The following is a 22,123-nucleotide window of genomic DNA, read 5'->3' as shown; positions in this document are numbered from 1 at the left end:
TCTCGGGTGCTGCACAGAGTCTAGTAAAGATATGCAACATTCCACGTCTAGTGACCTTTCTGAGCTGTAGATCATGTGTTTAATGATTGGCCCATTTCCACTTCAGGTTGAACAAATGCCTTATGTAGTAGCTGTGATTTTGAACAGGCTTTGTGCTAACAATATATGTATTATTTTTTTTGAGGAGGAGGATGACACGGTTGAATCCAGTGTGTGTATTTTATACAAAGGAGCTTCATCTTTTGTTCTGGAGTGCTGTGGATCATGTTGAATCTTACTTGAACTTTTCTTTGCTTTAAAAGTCAAAAGAATTGTTCTCAGACTCTAAAGATAACATACATGTTTTGTATAGTTGCATGGGAAGATAAACTCATGACCGTAGACTAAAAAGCTCATGTGTGTGTGTGTGTATATATACATATATATTTATGTATGTATATGTGTATATATATGTATGTATATGTGTATATATATATATATATATACACACACACACACACACACACACACACACACACACACACACACACACACACACACACACACACACACGGTGTATATGGGCTTCATGTGCATTGGACTCAAACACAGTAATATGCTGACTATGCTGAGACTCGCTTTGTGCCTTTGATTAGATAAACAGATATGCATAAACAACTGCATTGGACAATTTAAACAAAAATCATTGCAGGTTTGATGTCAGGGAAATAAATACATTTAAAAGGTTGAATTATTATTTTTATTTTTTTAAAAGGTTGCATCCTGACAATCAACATGTCTTACTATAGAATGTACTATAGAATCATTCGGAGTCAAAAAGGTTCAAATCCAAACCAGCTTCCAAACCCCTCAGTCCATCTTAGACAATGCTGGTGCTCATTTTCACTCACTATTGGCTCTCTGTGTGGAGTGAGCAGGTTTTTTCTGTACTTCTCTCACTGGGACGGACACTGCCAGAGCAGATACTGTTTGAAGCAAACAAATCTGAGTTTCTTTTGGCTCCATGCCTTAAATTTTGCCTTTCGATTTTCTTATGAAAACTGGCACAAATCAATTAAGACATTTGTTTTATTGTTCCCCTGTTGTTTTTCATTCTTTGAGATGTATAGCTGTAACCATGACTGTTAAATTGTTTAAAAAATAATAATAATAATAATTTTGCTATGCACTATAAACTTGCCTTCAGCCTTTAAGATTATTTAAAAAAGAAAAAGAAAGAAAGAAAGAAAACCTTGATGCCTCTAGACTAGTTTGCTGTAAAGACGCTTCTTCGTAGAGTAGTACGCCAGACAGGGTTTCTGTGTGTCAAGATGTGTCTGTTCATGCTCAAAGCAAGCGTCTTAACGGTTTTGTGCATATGCGCTTATGTCAGTTTGTATCCAGTGAATTGTAGAGATTTGTTTTGTATCTTAAAAAACCTCTTTGAATTTAAATGGTGTAAAAGCACATTGATACATTAGGCTATGCAAGGACAGATAATATGATGGCGTGATATTTTCAAACATACAAATAACAGGTTTGTTTGTTAGTCTTGCATCTATACAGTAAGTATATATATTTATATATATATATATATATATATATATATATATATATATATATTTGTTGTATGTAAACCCTTACATATAGTGACAGGTGTTTTCAATGCCACTTTGACTATTTAATTTAAACTAGCAAATATACAGTAGGAAACCCTTAACTTGTGTTCAAATGCAACGTTAGAGAATGTGTGTCATAAGGTTTAGGTTTGATTTCGGTTTAGTGTTTTTTGAGAATCAAGACAAATAAAAAGAAAAAAGAAACACATGGATGGATGGGGAGTTCTGGGATGAAGCAGGTTCCCTAGATGAGCACCTATTTTCATTCTCTAGAAACCAAAGATCGAACAATGTGTTCCAATTTTACAGACAGATGACGATGCAAACACCAGAACTCTATTTTTGATACTCTGAAATGGATGTCATTCCTAAAGTTTGGGTAGCTTGAATGGTTTGTAAAATAAAAGTAAAGGTTCAGTTGATGTTTACGGAGCCTTGTATTGTCATGTCATGTACATTTTGTATTTAACATTTTGTAATTTCTAAGACTGCAGTGCTTTTTGAAATTATTCAAAGGGAACACCGTGCGGCATAGGCTCTTCTGAGGTAGTGTATCAATAAAAAGAATAAATGCCCAAATGTCTCTCTTTTTGTCAGTTTGTCATCGTGTTCTGGATTGTGACATGAATCAAGAATTAAATATTTAATCTGAATGAGCTGCCCCCAGGATAACGTCATATATACACTCAATATATGCACAAAAGATGCAAAACTGTCAGTGGGGTGAAACCCTCAGGAACAAAAGCTAAAATGTACATCTTGTCCCTGAACAGTTTATAGCAGTACCTACCTAAAGTGTATATTAATGTTTTGAAAGGGGACTGTCCCAGTGACAGATTTATACCTATTATTTATTTATTTTTTAAATCACATCATGCTGCTGATCAACATTGTTTTTTAGTTTTTTGTTTTTTTGGACTAGGAGTAATAAATCCAGGGATGCTTCAATTATGAACTATTGATTTAATTCAGCAGCAGTTATTTCAGTGGTCATTATACAACATTCGGCAAGTCTTTCTGGATAAAAATGAATACTTTATAGAATAACATTGATTATGATTCTATGGTTCTCAGTCACGGCAATAATAGGGGGCCTCTAGCTGAATATTTAAAACTAATAACTACTGTTCTAATTTTATATGTATTATTGATATTTATTTTATTTTTTGCTCGAAATTAATTTATTTTTTTAAAAATAATTCTAAATAACCCAAAACTACTCCCCAATCCCACACATCTTGAACAACCTGGATACATGTAGTTGTCTTATTTTAAAAGTGTGATTTGTAAACCTGCAAATTAAACTCCAAGGGCATTTTTAATTAACATTATGTCAAGATGTAAAAATATTATTTTTAATAGTGTATAAAGTGTATTGCATGCATTTTTTTAACCTTATCCAGGAAATGATGAAAAACATGAAAAGTCATAAAATTGTTGTGGACAATGGGGAATCTTGGAGTCAAAAAAAGTTGAAGACCATTGCTCTAATCTTCAATAACACGTCCAAGCTGGTCCGAAAAAAATTATAATAATAATCATGTCACCACTTTGACATGATGTCAAAGAAATATCAATTTATTTATAACATATAAGAGTCACATTTTATACACATACATGTCATACATTTGAGGGGAAAATGCCCTTTCTTTCACTAGAGAGGTGTGACGTTTTGTTCAGCCTTGAATTGCACTGTAGGTAATGTAGTCTGTAAGTAATGTAGTCTAGAAAAAAAAAAAATGATGCTCATGATTCAAGCAGCAAAAGAGAAAAGAACAGACATAGACCACAAGTCCAAAACACTCTAAAGTCCAAAAACAAGGTAAGACCTCGGCACAGTTCAGTCTGCGCATCTCTCAACAGGTCTGAACGCAGGCAAAAGAATACACACCTCTATCGATTCAATTCATCTAAGGAACGAGCATTTATGAATGTAGGTTACACAAACAACTTTTTTACTTTAAATAAAAATAACTTTTCGAATGGATTAAGACTAAAAATCAGTTCATGCAAGTCTATGGAGTACATACTTGGTCTGATCCTCATTAAATAAGGAAAAAAAAGACTGTCAGTCCAAACATTGCAGAGGTACACTGGGGAAAAAGCATCAAGCCCTTTTTTTAATCCTATGTGCTGCATAACAGTCTTATAGTTTTTTAAAGCATGTATTTGGCTTCTTGCAATCTCACCGTATTTCAAAACATTCCTTTATCCATAACGGCAAATAAGTATTGCATTGCATTTTGGTTGTCAAGTGCAAGGCAAGGACTCGAGCCTAACTGGACTGGCCAGCTGTGTTTATAACAGGAAGACCGCTCGTTCCATAAACTGATGACTTGCAATGTTATAAGTTTACTTTAAGTCTTGAATTAGGACAGAAGAGATCTTGACATAAAATGACACAGGAAGAGTTTAGCATGCATGCATGCCACTGATCTCAATTTTTTCTCACACACACACACACACACACACACACACACACACCAGCGAGGCAGTGCTACTAAGATGGTTAAACGCGTGTATATAAAAACACACAGTGCTTCTGTGTCAGGTCCCCTTCTACTTTGTGTAGACAACAGTCTTCAGACAACGGTGTGAAGAGCCAAAAGACAGGTAATGAGGGAGAAAGGGCTGAGACAGGTGAAGTGCAGCGGTCCGTGTGTGGTCACTCGCAGCAGGCCAGGCGGATGGGGTGGCCGGAGAGGGGTAGATTGGAGCATTCGGCTACAGCCTGTCTGGCTGCTTTCTCACTGGGGAAGGACACCAGTGCCTCTCCGCTGCGCTGACCACTCCAGTTATACAGCATGAGCACAGAGTCTGCCTGGAGCTACACCAAAAACAAAAGTGAAATTAAAAATTATATTCCAGTGGTAAAAATAAAAACAAAGGTCAAGATCATGCATGCACACTGAACTATATCACTAGAGAGAGAAAGAGCATTTGAGTTTGGATTAATCAAATCAATCAAGTCACCTGAAAATGAAAGAGCTTATACCTAGGAAACCATTTTAAAGGCAGGAGATTGCAATACATTCAGAATGATGACGCTACCCGAACAAAGACATTCAAAGCCCAAACCAATTAGTCAGATTGGAGAGAAAAAGCATTATAACATTTGAAAACAGCAGCACTAGATCAATAAAGCATTCTGGGATTGATTATGCAAAAAGCAGAGAGTGGAGATTTACAAAAGATATGGAAACAGAAGAGAGTATCAGGGATTCCACTTCTGATCGGAGGTCGCCCCAGAGCAGTGGAAATGAGGGGAAGAGTAAGAGTATTACCCATGCACAGGCGACGGGTTCAGGTCATGGGGCATCATGGGAGCTTACCTGGAGCGGCTCGCCCTACAGACAAAGCCACTCTTTAGGCTGAATCAGACTCCGGCCCTGATCACTCACTCCAAGCAAGCTGCTGTATTCTTCAGGAGAGTACTACAGCACAATGAGCCACAGTCAGTGCCACAGGCCTCACGTTACACTCACAACAATCAGCACTTCTCTAAACCATGTTCATACATGTACAGGTGACACTACAGCAGTATGCATTTCTACTAGGGGTGTAAAAAGATATGCTTTTTAAAAAAACTGTTCTTTTAAACTTTCTATTTATTAAAGAATCCTGGGGGGGGGGGGGGGGGCACAACTGTTTTACACATTGATAAGAAATGAGTTTCTTGAGCACCAAATCAGAATATAAGAATAATTTTTCAAGAAGTATGTGACACAGAAAGACTTGAGTAATGATGTTGAAAATGAAGCTTTGCCATCACAGAAATACATTGCATTTTACAATAGAAAAGAGTCATTTCAATTCCACAATATTACTGTTTATACTGTATTTTGATCAAATAAATGCACACTTGGTGAACATAACCATTTTTAACAATTTAGTGTGTGTGTGTGTGTGTGTGTGTGTGTGTGTGTGTGTGTGTGTGATTCACTACCACTCAAAAGTGTGAATTCATTAAGAGTTTTTATAGGAAACCCTTTTAATGATGAAATTATTATTTATTTTTCACTTTTTCAGGATTCTTTATGAATAGGAAGTTCGAAAGAAAAACATTTGAAAGAAATCTTAATTTTTAAGTGCAAAAAAAAACATGATTCATAAAAATCAAAGATTCATAATTTAATTATGTAAAATCTACAGGTAAATGAAGGGAAGAGTATTGAGTTTACTAAATGTAGTTCATTTAAAAGGCTCTTTAAACAGATCTGAAGTGCAGTGTGTTATAAGCGAAGAGGTGCACCAGTGTATGTCCAAACACACCACCCCAATACACTGTACAACAGAAATAAAACATTTGCATCATACTGGGTTGCACATAAGATGTCCAAGCGTGAATGCACTATAGATATGGAAAGAAGGAGGGGGTGCAGACCACCTGCCAAAAAAGAAACACTTCCCGCACACAGAGGCCCATGGTGTGCATTTTGGATCAGAGGTTAAAAGCACACTTGGAGGGTGGACAGAGCTAGATCCATTTCAGCGGTTCAGCAAGGAGTCAAACCTGAACTTGGCATTTTACACACGCGCCACTGTGCTACGCTTGGTGAACAGTGTTAGACACACAGCTCAGAGTCACACGAGAGGCCAGGGACGCTGCATGCTGAACACAGTTTTACCAACCCCACCACACAGAGAATAAACTAGAATATCTAGAAAATCTCCATGGCTATATATGTATATATTTTGAGAGAGAAAGCACACATAGACCCGTGCCCAAAACAAAGCATCACTCATTTCCATTTAACTCAACCCATTTTCCTCCTCCTCGGAGTGCTGGTGTCATACCATCATCTGATGTCTCCATCTATTCGGGTGTCAGCTAATGAGAGGACAAAATGTGCATAATGATTCAGCATAAAAAACAAGAAAGAAAATTTTTAAGATGTGTGCTGCTTAACCAAGAGCACCAGGTTCCTGATAAAGTCTCAGGTGAGAGGTATGCTGCTTAGGATTCCCTTTTTTTTTTTTTTACTTGTTTTTGAACTCGAGAACTTGAGTGAGTGAGTGAGTGAGTGAGTGAGTGAGTGAGTGAGTGAGTGAGTGAGTGAGTGAGTGAGTAGTGGAAATGAGGAGTCACCTGATATCCCTGAAAGAAGTTGAGGACGTCTTTGACCCCCGCGTTGTATGGCACACCCTGCATTCGCACCAGTGCTCCGGGCTGAGGGGGAAGGATGGAAGGGGCGTGCTGGGTGGCCACTGCTACTGAACCCGGCGGGGCCGCAAAATAACTCAGCGTGGAGGGAGAGACCGGTGGACTAATCAACAGAGAGAGACAAGACAAGTTTGAGAGAAAAAAAAAAAAAGGTTTTTCCATAATCGAAAACAGATGCATTAACAAATCATTATAACATGGATTATACATTCTGAATGGAGGAGCTACATTTGAAGCAATTGTAATACATTTGATTGACTTATGTTTTAATGAGACTTATGAAGCAAACAACCATTCAAAAGTTTGGGATTGCAAAATCTTTTTAATGTTCTTGAAACAACTCTCATGCTCACCAAGGAAGCACGGATTTGATATAAAAAAAAAAAAAAATCATTACAGTTATATTGCAAGATATACAGGTGCATCTCAGTAAATTAGAATTTCGTGGAGAAGTTCATCTATTTCAGTAATTCTCACTCAAACTCAAATTGTTGAACTCATGTATTAAATTAATTAAATGCACACAGACTGTAGTTTAAGTCTTCTTAATTTTAGATAGGTTCTTTTAATTGTGATGATTTTGGTTCACATTTGACAAAAACCCACCAATTCACGATCTCAACTAATTAGAATATGGTGACATGCCAATCAGCTAATCAACTCAAAACACCTGCAAAGGTTTCCTGATCCTTCAAAATGGTCTCTCAGTTTGGTTCACTAGGCTACACAATCATGGGGAAGACTGCTGATCTGACAGTTGTCCAGAAGACAATCATTGACACCCTTCACAAGGAGTGTAAGTCACAAAAATCCATTGCAAATAAGCTGGCTGTTACAGAGTGCTGTATCCAAGCATGTTAACAGAAAGTTAAGAGGAACGAAAAAAGTGTGGAAGAAAAAGATGCACAACCAACCCGAGAGAACCACATCCTTATGAGGATTGTCAAGCGAAATCAATTCAAGAATTTGAATGAACTTTACAAGGAATGGACTGAGGCTTCGGTCAAGGCCTCAAGAGCCAACACACACAGAAGTGTCAAGGAATTTGGCTACAGTTGTCGTATTCCTCTTGTTCAGCCACTCCTGAGGCACACGTTAACCAAGAAATCTTGGAGCACTTCATGCTTCCTTCTGCTGCCCACACTGCCAAAAGCACCAAAAGTTGGTTAAATGACCATGGTGTTGGTGTGCTTGACTGGCCAGCAAACTCACCAGACCTGAACCCCATAGAGAATCTATGGGCTATTGTCAAGAGGAAAATGAGAAACAAGTGACCAAAAATGCAGATGAGCTGAAGGCCACTGTCAAAGAAACCTGGGCTTCCAGACCACCTCAGCAGTGCCACAAACTGATCACCTCCATGCCACGCCGAATTGAGGCAGTAATTAAAGCAAAAGGAGCCCCTACCAAGTATTGAGTACATGTACAGCAAATGAACATACTTTCCAGAAGGTCAACAATACACTAAATGTTTTTTTTTTAATTGGTCTTAAAGTGTTCTAATTTGTTCAGATCGTGAATTGGTGGGTTTTTGTTTAATCTGAGCCAAAATCATCACAATTAAAAGAACCAAAGACTTAAACTACTTCAGTCTGTGTGCACTTAATTTATTTAATACATGAGTTTCACAATTTGAGTTCAATTCCTGCAATAAATGAACTTTTCCATGATGCACCTGTATTACAATTTAAAATTAATATTTTATAATTAACATTTTGTAAAGTTGATAAAGCAAAACTTTCAGCATCATTACTTCAGAAACCATCCTTCAGAAATCATTCTATGCTGATTTGTTGATCAAGGAACATTTATTATTATCAATATTAAAAAGAGTTGTGGAAATAGCTGCTACTTTTCCACAGGATTCTTTGATGAATATAAAGTTCAAAATAGCAGCATTTTCTTTTAAATAGACTGAAATTTTAACTTGCTGAAAAAACAGTGTTTGTGATTACAATTAATATTACTAATATTATTACCAACACATTTAAATACTGAACATTGGTGTTTATCTTTTTTTTACGGTAATGATAAATATGCTAATGTTTAATAAATAAATTGCACAGCTAAATTTAACCCCACTATGTGCCACAGACAACATAAGCATTTAAGAAAGTGGCATGTAAAAATGAGGTCAATTTAGAACGAGGTAAATCTTTGCACAGATATTTGTCTTCTTGTACCTGGGGTAGTACGTGGTGTAGTTCATGTTCATGTTCATGTAAAGCTGGGGAGAGTAGTAGGCGAAAGCAGGTGCAGGGCTGTGTGCTGGGGACTGTGGAGTTCTTGGAGTGGCCAGCAGGGGGGGCTGATAGAACGCTGCCTCACTGGGAAGCATAGCTGGAGGCGCAGGAAATGCAGCATATGTTGGTGGAGAGAGACCTGAGAAAGACATGACAGGACTTTATTAAAAAGAAACTTTCACCATGTGGACATGCTAAATCTCGCTCTCTCACACACACACACACACACACACACACACAGCTGACCTTGCAGGAGTGTGTGAATGTCATGTATACTTAGCTTAACTGGCACAGAGACAACTTCTGTGTTTTCTGATGTAGTGTGAGCACATACGGCCCATTCTCAAGCCAAGGTCAAACAACCAAATCAAATTACAGAATAAACAACCCTTCCTTTTGTGCCGCTTTTGGGCTTGCTCTTTCTAAAATGCCTAAATGTTGCACCTTTAGATCTGTGACAGAGGTGATCACACCACTTTCTTGTAGATAGATAAACTGAAATCTAATCTCAAATGGTCCAGCTGATAGGAGCAGAAGAGCACAGGCTGGAACACTGCACACAGATCAGCATCTCTTGAACAGGAGGAGATTACAGCTGCTGGCTCACGCCAAATGCTAACCCAAATTAACAGTGCAGTTCATCTTATGTGGTTTCCAACAAGCATTTGACAAAAAGAAAGCTCCATAAAGTAGCAGACAGTCTCTTACAGGGCAGTTTGCACGGAGGCGGCGAGAGGCCGCTGCGGTTAAGCGTGCCCCCCATCAGCACAAAGCTCATTTCCTCAGTGGAGCACTGGAACACCTCTACATAACGGTCCTTCATCATCTTCTTGTGGCACTTCTGAGCCACCATAAACGCACGGTCAGCTGACTTCATCTGAATGAAGGCATCACCAGAGGGTCGACCCTAAAAAGACAAACCAAAAAAAAAGGTCAAAGGGTCATGCTAGAAACACCTAATGATTCTAATTTCAAGTTCCTCTGTCACCTGTTGGTTCAGGACCATGTGCACTCCATGTGGTTTGATATCGATGGTGTGTTCTCCCATAAACTCCAGGATGTCCTCGATGGCGGCAGTGTACGGCAGACCTCTCAGCCTGATGCAGTCTCGCGTGCTGCCGGTGGTGATGAAGGGTGACGAGGCTAACACAGGTACAGACACCATCTGAGGCGGAGGAGGAGGAAGCGTGGAGATCAATGGAGTGGACATGTAGCGATTCAAAACCTAGTTCGAAGATACAAAAACGAGGTCAAGAAAACAATGAAGAACAAGATGTTGGTTATATTCAAACGTACACCAAGTCAGCTTTTTCTTTTTTTTTGCTCTGTTTATATATTACTTTTTTTTTTTTTTTTTTAAACAAAGTGCTAAATTGTTGTGAATTCAAAACTTTCTCTTAGTACATCAAAACATAGTGCTGAAATTTAGCAACCCTAAATCTCTAGCATTGCAGTTTTGCAAAACTTCTGCCCTATTATACCCAAATGCAACCATAGAATGGATTTTAAAACTAATGGCTTCCTAAAGAAAATGTAAAAGGGTGAAGAAAAAAAAAATTCTAAATGATGAATATCAGTGCTTTGGTCTCGGAGCGTTAAATACAAATCATCTGTACCTGTTGGACCTCCGCTGCAGTACTGCGAAACAGCTCAATGTATCTCTTGCCCAGGATCTGTTTGTGCTTCTTCAGGGCATTCTGGGCATATTCCTCGCAGGCAAAGAGAACAAACGCATCGCCTGTGGGACGTCCATCTGGGTACTTCACAAACAGAAGCCCCTCCGTCCCATCAGTCACCGGGCTCTCCGGGCCCAGGAAGCCCAGAACATCCTGAGGACTAGCAGTGAACGGAAGCCCACGCATTCGGATTATCACTTGGTTTTCCTTAGAAAGAAACTGAGCTACCTCATTGGATGTGCCTGTCAAAAGATGAGGACATTTAAAAATGGCAAACGTGGCAACAACGTCAGACAGACTCTCAGCTGCTGTAAAACCTTTCAGCAAACACATCCACACGCACTGTAATGATATCTCGGCAGGCTGCTGTTCTTTTACACCTGCTGTGTGTGAGGCTTTTCAGAGGCTGCTGACCCATCTTTCTCCCTGAGGGAATGACTCTGTTTCTCTGAGAGTTGCCCTACACGAGTCAGCAAGGGGAAGAGACTCACAAAGAGTCTTTCAAAAATGAGGGACTGACACACACACACACACACACACACACACACACCTGGGAATAGCAGATAGAGATTTACTCTACAAATGGAAAGTGTCTGCTCACATTACAACAGAAGACAATGTAAATGACTCACCTCCTGCAATCTTCAGAAATTCCTCACCAGTCGCTTTATACACCTGAAACAAAATAAATACAGTGTCATTGGAGTGGACTGCATGCCTTTGTATATAATTGTATTACACTAATTGTGTAAATTAGTGATGGGTGAAGATGGTTACTTTGTTAATTACTTAATTTGATTATGATATTTTACATATAAAATTAACAACAACAATTCTTTAAAGGGAACAAATTCAGAGATGCAGCTTCTTTAATATGCTGTGCTTTAGCATGCTTTTAGACAGTCAAAGTAAACTCTCCAGAAACTGGTTTCTCTAAATTCATCATCAGACAACTCGAACACTAGTAGTTGATTATGACAAGGTGTACTTTCTCACAAGCCCATTATACATTTCATTTGTTGAGTGTAAGAATCAGAACAGTCTCAGATTAAAAGGGAGTGTTGTTGCACAATGCATTTTTTGAGATGAGTAAAATAAAGAAAGCATGGTTTGGATGCTTTGAGGAGGTGAACTCACTTCAATGTATCTGTTGCCCATGTGGTGTTTATGTCGTTCGAGTGCCATGTCTCTGTGCTCAGAGTTTATGAAGCGCACCAGAGCTTCCCCGTTCCTCCGGCCCTGAGCATTTAAACACAGTGCAACGCCACCTCTGATACAAACACACACCCACAAAAATCAAACAAAGCCAGAGAAACAACACATTTAGTATGCATCCTTTAAAATGTTCTCATTATGATAAATCAGCTTGGACATTCCACGTAAAGCTACTTCTCCACTAGTGCAAGTCCTGATGTGAGATTTGGCTAGATTTGCCTTTCAGGTTTTTTGAAGTTTTGCATTACACTGCTAAAGTGCACTTAAGGGTCTTTTCTGAGTGCATGCACCATGTCATTGCAAGTGTGCCTTTCAGTGTTAAGCGGATCTGAAATCTCACTTGGCAATGTTGAGGCCCTTGAAGAAGCGAGCGATGTCCTGATCAGATGACTGCCATGGCAACCCACGAGCTCTGATGACGGTCTCGCTGTCCACAGCTTCTGTCTTACTGCTGGAAGCCAATGCCCACATGCAGACACACAGGTTACAAATCATTCATGCTTATCAGCACACTCATGGGTGATGACCATAGTCAGACAGTCTTATAATGAGAAACGACACAGGTGTATTTGAAGACTTATGGTCAAAGTCATCAGCTCTTAAAATTAAGAACATTCTTGACAGCTGTAAAAGGGAAACTCCTCACTTCTCAGACAATCAAAACTTATCAGAAAAAAAAACTCTTAATACGAGTAAATACCATGCTCTGGATTCAAACTTGTAGTTTACGGTCTCAGAAGTGGAGAATTTGTGATCTACAAGAGACAAAAACTCCATTATTATGAGATCACATGATCAGCTGTGCATATCAAAAGCAAAATATGTAAGGTTGTATCAGTATATAAACTGCACGGATCAATCCATTAAGCTGAGGGACTCACTGTAAGGCTCAGCCAGGAGGTGCAGAATTAGCAGAACCATGTTCTTCACCTCCCTCGTTCCGGCCTCCTGCTCCACCGCTGCAGGAATACACACATCTGACAACACGGTCAAGGTTATATGCATACATGAATGCACAGATTCCTACCAAAACAGCTGAAAATGCTGAAATAGTATTATAATCCTGGGCCTGCATTCATGAGAATAACTAGCGCAAAGAGTTGCTCCTAATGACAAACTTCTAAGAGAATTCTTCTTAAAAATAAAGAAAAGCCCCTAGCAAAGAAGAAAGTAATTCAGAAAGCATTTTAACCCTTAAAAGAGCTCTTAAGGTCCAAAATTGCTTAGAGTACTGACAAGGACCTTTTTATGAGACTTAACAGTTTCTTTAGCAGTGGAGAAATTTAACGAAATGTGAAGAGCGAGAAGAAATGCATTGCACACAATGCATGATAGTGTGTTATTAAGACACTACAGATTAGATTGTGTAGTGATTGTGTTTGTGACCAATATTAGACACACACTAAAATCTCTGGCAGTTTAAAAATGCCATAGTGCCAGAAATGAAAGTAATCACAAAAATTAACTACTAATTAACTAGCAATGGGGTCAGCCCCACCTCCTCACTAAGATAAAAGTCTTGGTCTTTTCCTTGCTCAGAGTTGCTGTCAGATTGGTCCTGAATCCCTTATAAGATAATCCTCCCACATATACATTTTTGAGCTAAATTATGAGCTTTCCTGATATTTAAATACTGGTATTTGGGGAAAAAAATAAAACTTTTTTTGGACCACCATCTTACACAAATAGCAAGGTAAAACACAAAGCATATGCAGGATACAGTCCAGCATGGAGGTCAGAGTGAGATCTTTGACAGGACCTGCGTTGGGGCAGCATTTGTGGAACTCTTTCTTCAAGTCGACAAACGTGTAGAAGCACTCTGGCAGGACTAGATTCTACAACAACACACACAGACAAATGAGGGAGATGCACACTAGAAAATATGTTTAAGAGGAGCCTAAAGGAAGGGCAGAGGAATGGATTGAGGGCACTTTAAATGTCCTCTGGAGAAGCACAGCATTCCTGTAAAGATTATAACATGCTGCTGCTAAACAGATTTTACCCCAAACTGACAGCTAATTTAGAAATGTCAGAAGAACACACACACCCACAGGCTTTTCCTTTTCAGTTTTCAATAGCCTTAGTTAAGGGTTGACTAAATGCAAATACTCAAGGATGGATGACTGGTGTGTTTGGACTTTGGAAGGGGTGTGTTACCTTTTTGGAAGCCTCAGGGTGCAGCACCTGTCGGATAAGCAGTGGTCCATCCACACAAAGTGTGTAGGAGCTTCTGCCCAGAGACTTCAGTTCATCCGACACTGACTGATAAAACTAGAGACAGAAACAGAAACAGTGAAAAACAGAGAAAAACTTTATTATTTCTATTCTAAAGCACCACAGCATTACACACAGGTGCATGTATTAGATTCAATTCCCTTTACAGCAACACCTTTGAGTTTTTTTTTTATAAATAAATTAAATAGTTATAAATAGTGTTCGACCGATATTGCTTTTTACAGCTGAAGGCAATGTCTTGGAGCAGGGTGGTTGATGGCCTATAAATATATGCACATGCATATATGATAGATTTATTTATTTTATTTAATATTTACGAAATTTTAAATAATTTGAAAATTAATTAAAAAGTAAATGTGTCAAATAAGCATACTTATACTTTAGATGACAGCTTCTTGCTTCTGTAATCCTATTACATTATTTTTACAAATAAATAAATAAATAATCAAGTAGTAAACACTGTAACCAACGGGGCACTCAGTATTCTGTGAAGTTTGTGTGCATTGGGAATCATTTTTCCAAATAAAGTATAACTAAAATAAAAACTCATTTTACGTACAGTACACAAGTCAACATGCCATGAATATGACAATGGGCAAATGTAGCATAGTCTGAAACCACTGAACTTTCTACTACAATGTCAAGGGCAGCATAGAGGACACCCACATTATGTAGTAATATGTACACATGCTGCTCCGTGTGTGTGTGTGTGTGTGTGTGTGTGTGTGTGTGTGTGTGTGTGTGTGTGTACTTTCTTGCTTTGAAGATTAAGCAGCTGGTCAGACTGGATTGGTGAAAATACAGGAAGAGAGCCATGGTGGTTACAGTCATTTGAGATAAATTATTTCACATTACCAGAGAGATAAATGACAAAACAAATGAAGAGCGTTTGTCCTGCTCTAAAAACACATCACCTGCTCACTCACAGCTATAGGAGCTCCCACATTTACCTGTGATTAGTGTTGGGTGTCAGATCAATGATACACGATATTATCGTTCATGGGTGGAGCAAGAGTGAGACTCTTTGTTCTTGTCATAGCATAACTATTTGGTGTTTTAAACCAAATATAGAGAGAACCTATGGAATCACCAAAAAAAAAAAAAAAAAAAAAAAAATTATATATATATATATATATAACGTCCCCGTGTACCAGCCATTGTACCAGTGTGGGACACCAACTCCTTGTTATCTATCTCTTTCATTTCATGGATTTAACGAGTCAAAGCGTAACAACTTCATCACCGACTACAGGCTCGAATCCTCCTTTGCGCGTGTGCTGTGTGTGTGTGTGTGTGTGTGTGTGTGTGTGTGTGTGTGTGTGTGTGTGTGTGTGTGTGTGTGTGAAATGCGGTGCTGAAGTGAAATAGCTGGGCAATTTGATAGCCGAATTTTAACAGGCAGCCTAATAAAAATAATAATAGTTATTATTATAATTTAATACATTAATAGGAGAATGAACACTGAGCCTATCGTCCTGACTATCGACAGAGACATCTGCTATCGTCGATACACGATTCTATCGTCAATCGGCACAACCCTACTGTGATTAGCAAAACCTTGTCTTTAATGAACTATTACAGATGTTTAGTAAACCCATCTCTGCATCAGCCAACAGCAGTACAGGCTAGCCACAAACTATGACACGACAACTGATTTGAGTGCTTTATGTTATTCACATGAGCGTGACAAACATGGAAATAAGAAAATGCAAAGGAGAACAGGTCTCATACAAGTGAACATGAAAAAGAATGTGTTATGAAGGGCGGTTCTTGCATTAAAAAAAAAAAAAAAAAAAAAGTAGACATTTTTTTGACTCCGTGCTAGCATTTTTCACAAATAATTGCAAAGAAACAGCGATCAACACATTTAATTAAATATGGAATTTTGAATCGGAAACACTGAAATTTTACTTTCTTATTCAATGTTCCCAGTCATTTTAATTTTATTTTCAATTTTGAAAAATACCTTAAAAGTGCAGGCACTGAATGAAGCAGAGTTTATATTATGCATGTATGTAAGCTACATGTTACATTTTCAGCAAATAAAACATGATAAACAAGATTTAACTAATTAAACTAATACTAGCTCAGATCAAGAGTTATTATGAAAAAAACTCAATGTGATCAAACAAACATGAACTTTTCTATTATTTAAGTCAATCTGCAGTGAATTACAACAGAGCAGGAATGACCAGAGTCTGAAGAAAACCGATAGCTCCTTTATGGCCTAATTTTCTTATCATTCGGGCCGGCGCTGATAACAAGCAAACGTAGCCTTTACCCAGACAAATCAAAAGTAAAAGCAACCAAGACAGACAGAAGCTGACAAAAGTTTAAAAGATTAAGTGCAACATACATAACCTGACTAATCTACAAGCTGGCAATTTTGAAGAATTTGAGAAAAAAGCAGTATAAAGCTCTCAAAACACTGAAGGCAGAACTGCAGCACATTCAACTACATTCCCATCACACTCTTGGACTGCGACATGCTGTTTTTCCACATAACCTGTCCATCTTCATACCTCATGCAAATACAAAGCTTCGGTTAGTAATTAAAGGCTTAACTTTGGAAATACCTGAAAATTCTGAAAGTATAATTCAAGAGCTTTACATCTCCTTTTAAGTAATCTCAAATAAGCATCTAGTGCTGCACGGTGCAAAACTTAATTTCTGCTACACAAACATTCTGCTAAAACACACTGACACACCCTGTGACAACACACAATTAGACGGGGGAGATCAAACTCCAGGGGAAAAAGAGCTAGATATAAATGTAACATTTCACTGGCTGGAAATGAAAATTCAATTAAAATAACATTAACAAATAACAATAAAATAAAATACTCCTCTGCCAAGCTGTCAGTGAGAGAGAAATTTGATCTTTGGCATGGCAATCAATCTGTGTGTCCCGCTGAGTCATGTTTGCTCTGTGTGCATGTGTACAAAGAAGCCGAATTCCAAATGCCATTTTTGCCCCCTTATAGAAAAGGGATGCAATCTATAGGGTCTTTCAAAATTCAAATGAACAGCAGAATCCCTCTATGAAAGATCGTTTCTTAAAGGAACACTCCACTATTTTTGAAAATAGGCTCATTTTCCAACTCTCCTTGAGTTAAACAGTTGAGTTTTTACCATTTTCAAAAATAGTCCCCAGCAACTCTACAACTACACAAACTAGCTGGGGACTATTTTCAGGTGCTGCGTAATATCACTCCGCCTGCTGCACACATGTTACAGCAGCAAAGTTCCTTGATTATTACGCCAGAATGAAGAGTATAGTTCCTAGCCATATCGGCCTAGAAAATTGCAACTTTTCATTTTCCTAAGTACTCATCATGTACTAAGACCGACGGAAAATGGGAAGTTGTGGCCTAATGGTTAGAGTCAGACTCCCAATCGAAAGGTTGTGAGTTCGAGTCCCGGGCCGGCAGGAATTGTGGGTGGGGGGAGTGCATGTACAGTGCTCTCTCCACCTTCAATACCACGACTTAGGTGCCCTTGAGCAAGGCATCGAACCCCCAACTGCTCCCCGGGCACCGCAGCATAAATGGCTGCCCACTGCTCTGGGTGTGTGTTCATAGGGTGTGTGTGGTCACTGCTCTGTGTGTGTGCACTTTGGATGGGTTAAAAGCAGAGCACGAATTCCGAGTATGGGTCGCCATACTTGGCTGTATGTAACGTCACTTTTTTTTTATTTTTTTTTATCTTCTCTGTGAACTACGGCTCTGTGTAGTAAATGCTGCTCCATCTGAGAGCACGTGAAAACACCACATTTAATAACATTTTAACTCCAAACTCACTTCATAACGTCAGATGAGTGTTTGAAATAAAATCTGTGAGATGATGTGGCTTCTTAAACAGAATAATTAAGGCACATAATATTAAATTGTATTCCAAGTAGTGATAAAGGCTATGTCGATTAGCATTTCATTATTGATATGCTTTATTATGATGAAAACTATAATAAGAAGAACTCAGATAAACCATATATTGTTGTAGTCGTGTGTTTATTAGTCACGCTGAATCAATGAAAGCAGTTATATCTTCGGTTTATTGAGCTGCAGCGATAGCGGATTTCTTCTTCTGAGCATATTTGTATTTTTAGTATGAAAGCACCCTCTGGCATTCGGATGGAGATTTACTGCTGATCACAGAACAGTGCTTCACTTAAAGATATGCATGACAATCAGCAGAAAATATTCCTTACATATTATTACATTTCAAACAAAGGATCGGTTTTTGAATGAAGTCTCTTATGATCACCAAGGCGGCATTTATTGGATCAAAAATACAGTAAAATAGTAACATTGACATTATTACAACATAAAATAACTATTTTCTATTTTAATAGATTTAACTAATGGTAGAGCTGAATTTTTACCATGCATTACTCTAGTCTTCAGTGTTGCATGATCCTTTAGAAATCATTTAAATATGCTGATTTGGTGCCCAATAAACATTTATCATCATCAAAATTTAAAACAACTGTGCTGCTCATTTATTTATTTATTTATTTCACTTTAAGTATTCTGCCCTCTAAAATTATTAGGGCATACTAGTGATACTTACTTTTGAGTAGAACTCAATCTGTCTGTTCGGGATGTATTGAAGTGAGAGTGCCTTTAGATAAGGTAACAGGGTGTGCCGACTGAACTACCAGGATGTTTAAATAACAATCACATACAACCGGATTTGAGGATTTGATTATTCCATTCTGTATTCATTTTATCCAATGCTGTAAAATCTCTCTGCTCATCACTCACAGGTACTGACACGCTCTTGCGTGTCACGCTATTCTGTGAGCTCGCAGCCTGCTGCGAGCTCACAGAATAAAACACAATTTCTCTAACACACCCCATGTCACTCAAACACACCCAAGATCATTTTCTCCCACAAACACACTCATGATCTCACAGTAACAATTTAATTCTGCTTCAAGTCTTTTCTCTCTCGCACACACACACACACACACACACACACAGCTGTTAGCACCACACCATTCCCACAGAGTTAGCATCTAAAAGCAGGTGCCAAGCCAAAGCGAGTCACCCAGTGAGTGCCAGCAGCTATAAATGTTTTTTTTTTTTCCTGCAATTCCACTTTGGATACCATGTCTCAATACACACAGCACAGACCAGGTGCTAAAACTCAGAGAGAGGAAAAAATAAAAATAAATTAAAAAAGTAAATTAGTAAAAAACAAAAAAAACTTCTGTGAGTAATATAGGATGAATACCCGTTTCCTAACCAAGACACAATGACGAGAACAATTTTATCAACCAGTGAGTCACAACAGTGAGAAAACAGATGTTAGTTGTGTCACCATTCTGTATGTAGGGTATGTAGGGGACAGGTCTTGAAAGAATCTTTCACTGAAGATAACAGATCTAGGTCCTGAGTGAGAGCCCTTCCCCCAACCCCTCACTGTTCCTTACAGGACTGGGCGCTATGATGTGAAATACTGTGGTGACAATATAAAGCGTTTAGAGACAGATTCTGCCACATTGTGGTATGTGAATATATTTGCGAAGGACTGATTCAAGTTGACACATATGATTGATAAAGAAACATGCATGAGAAAAAGTGCATGCTTGATCTTGAAGAGTTAAGCACAATAAGCCAGAAAAAGAACTAAAATGCTAAATGCTTGCTTTTGTGGTTTTAATAAGAATCGGTGAATATAATTCACACAGTGAAGAATGTGCCGTTTTAAATTTTCATATGATAATACAATTTCTTACTTGAATGCTACTGTTAAATAGATCTACTGTACCTGGAAAAGTTAAAGCAATATTTTATTTGTATCTTTCTTAAATTGCATCATTTTGTTTGTAATTTGTGCATTACAATTTATGAACTGAACCAATGGTGTGATTGCGCCTGTATTTCTATTTATCTCTCTGAAAGGTTGGCAGGAAGAAATTGATTTCACTAGTTAATATTTAGCCCCCTGGGGATAGGCTATGACTGAATCAAGATAACATGCCACCACCTGAATGCTACAAAGGCATGCAATTTAAAAAAAAAAGAGGGAGAAAGTAAAATGTAATAAATGAGACTAATCATTGATTAATGGTTCTAATTTTTACTTTTATTAAAGTAATACATATACATTCCAACAAACATCTAGTCCAAGAACTAGACTAGAACCACTTTTCTGTGGGACAGTAATGAGAGGGTGTCCATTATGAAACAGTGGGGGGTGCAAACAGGTTTACCAAGTACAAACAAATTCTCTCTGCGTCATGGTTGAGAAACACGTTTGGCGACAACCTTCTTTTGCCAAAACATACCTGCAAAACGAAAACTATACATATCCTGCTTGATAAATGAGCCTAACATGGACAGATTTATAAAAATAAAAAAGGGACAATCTCTCTGGCTCACTCTTTTTTAATCCTAATCCCCCTCTCTACTATTCTGTTCATCCCTCTCTATCCATATCACTCTTGCTCACTCTCCACTCACTGACATTTATGGTTCTCAGGTGGGTGCATTCGCAGGTAAACATTTGGTCTTCCAGATGTCTGCTCAACACATCAGTCCACAACAAGACCAGGCCTGCACTCTCCCCCTTCTTTCCCACACCCAAACCACAGCAAGCCACTTAAAAATCATCCCAAATCTGACAAATGCTACAATCATGTTGACAATAAGCCTTATGCTGACACACAGCCTACTAAAATGTTTGGAGACACTGCTTTATATGTGGCTTTTGATAGATTTCTTTTAGAACACTACAAACTAAAATGTCGAACCAAGTGACGAAAACATTCCTAAGCATCAGTCTGAAAGGCCAGAATATACACAAACACTGTAGAAAAGCGTGGTTTGAGAATGGTCTCTCACCTGCTGCAGGACGCTCTCCAGCGGCTCGGCCTTGCACAGCTCCTCCGCCTTGAGCCCGGTCTCCTCCTTGCATTGCTCTGACAGATCCGCACAGTCCGGCTGCACTAGAGTCCGCTTAAGCTCGGCCACCTGTAAACAACATCATGTATTTCAACGGGCCTCGCAACACATCTCAAGCGGGTTTTCTCATCGGCGCGCGCTTTAACACACCTGGGCGTCGAGAACACAGACAATGTTCTCCACGCGCCTGTGCTGTCTAGATAGGCAGCTCACTGGGTTTGACACCGAGTCACTATGTCGATTATGATGATGAGATCTCAGGCAGTGTGTTTTGTGTGAACGCAAAGCAGACACGGCAGGGTTACTGACCTACAGGCGATGACATGCACCAAACAAGGAACGCTTTCGTCTCTCGTGGCTCGAAAAGACCACATCATAAATGCTCGAATCACGCTGTCAAACAGTTCATCAAATAAAACAGCTGCTGCTTGTAATCTAAATCACAATGTAAACTTTCTGAAAGCGCTCCTTTGTTAGTGAATGTCAGCTGTCAAGGTTGTTTCTAACACTAGAACATTACGTGGTGGACTGCGGGAGGGTAGTTTAAAGTTAGAGACCTCACAACAGGGTCAAAGGGTCCGTACCTTATTCTCATGTAGATCCACAATTTGCCACACCAAGAGAATTAATTCCCTTTCATCCGACCCCAGTTTACCCCCATTTGCACCAGCTGTTGCCCCAAAGAACACCACCAGAGTATCACTGTGCGAAGCCATCAGGGACCACAAGGGTAAAAACTACAATTAAGAGCAAAGATCAAATAAGACAGTAACACGAGGGTTCCACCTTTCTCCAAGAGAAGCAAACAAAAGAAATGGAATTTCAATTGAAGTACACGAGAAAGGACAGGAGATTACTTCAGGAGAAGGACACGAGAGAGTGCGGCGCGAGACTCTACCTGTTGCAGTAGGCTACTTGTGCTCTTTATCCAGAGTTACTGGTTTGACTGGTAAAGAAGGCAGAAAAAGCCCTGGTTCGTCTCACGCTAACCCCATAACAAGCCCTGAAGCATTTCACGCTGTCTCGTTTTTTCCTGGTTACCTGGTTTTGGATAGGCCTCCCTGTTTGGAGTCGAGCTCCCAGG

At 38.9% G+C, this 22,123-nt stretch overlaps 1 protein-coding gene across 5 annotated transcripts; it reads right to left on the bottom strand.

The window, feature by feature from the left end:
• Positions 1-3,155: 3,155 nt before the first annotated feature.
• LOC132106413 (epithelial splicing regulatory protein 2-like) lies at positions 3,156-22,113 on the bottom strand. 5 transcript variants are annotated; one of them, XM_059512101.1, is made up of 16 exons: positions 21,624-22,113; positions 20,980-21,108; positions 14,054-14,167; positions 13,617-13,731; positions 12,778-12,873; positions 12,597-12,651; positions 12,237-12,347; positions 11,819-11,951; positions 11,314-11,356; positions 10,622-10,923; positions 9,994-10,230; positions 9,714-9,912; positions 8,946-9,144; positions 6,688-6,865; positions 4,931-5,032; positions 4,296-4,425 (listed from the first exon to the last, which is right to left on the bottom strand). In XM_059512101.1, the coding sequence occupies exons 1-15, from the start codon at positions 21,753-21,755 to the stop codon at positions 4,946-4,948; spliced, it is 2,130 nt and encodes a 709-aa protein (XP_059368084.1). In that variant the 5' UTR covers positions 21,756-22,113; the 3' UTR covers positions 4,296-4,425; positions 4,931-4,945. The 5 variants fall into 5 exon arrangements, with proteins under 5 accessions (XP_059368076.1, XP_059368057.1, XP_059368067.1 ...); XM_059512093.1 differs by lacking the exon at positions 4,931-5,032 and having other exon boundaries at positions 3,156-4,425; positions 9,994-10,170; XM_059512074.1 differs by lacking the exon at positions 4,931-5,032 and having other exon boundaries at positions 3,156-4,425; positions 21,624-22,112.
• Between the last annotated feature and the right edge of the window lie 10 nt (positions 22,114-22,123).

The sequence above is a fragment of the Carassius carassius genome, chromosome 2 (assembly GCF_963082965.1).
Source record: "Carassius carassius chromosome 2, fCarCar2.1, whole genome shotgun sequence".
NCBI lineage: Eukaryota > Metazoa > Chordata > Actinopteri > Cypriniformes > Cyprinidae > Carassius > Carassius carassius.
The sequence above is the reverse complement of the archived record's forward strand: the minus strand, read 5'-3'. Positions and strand labels throughout refer to the sequence as shown.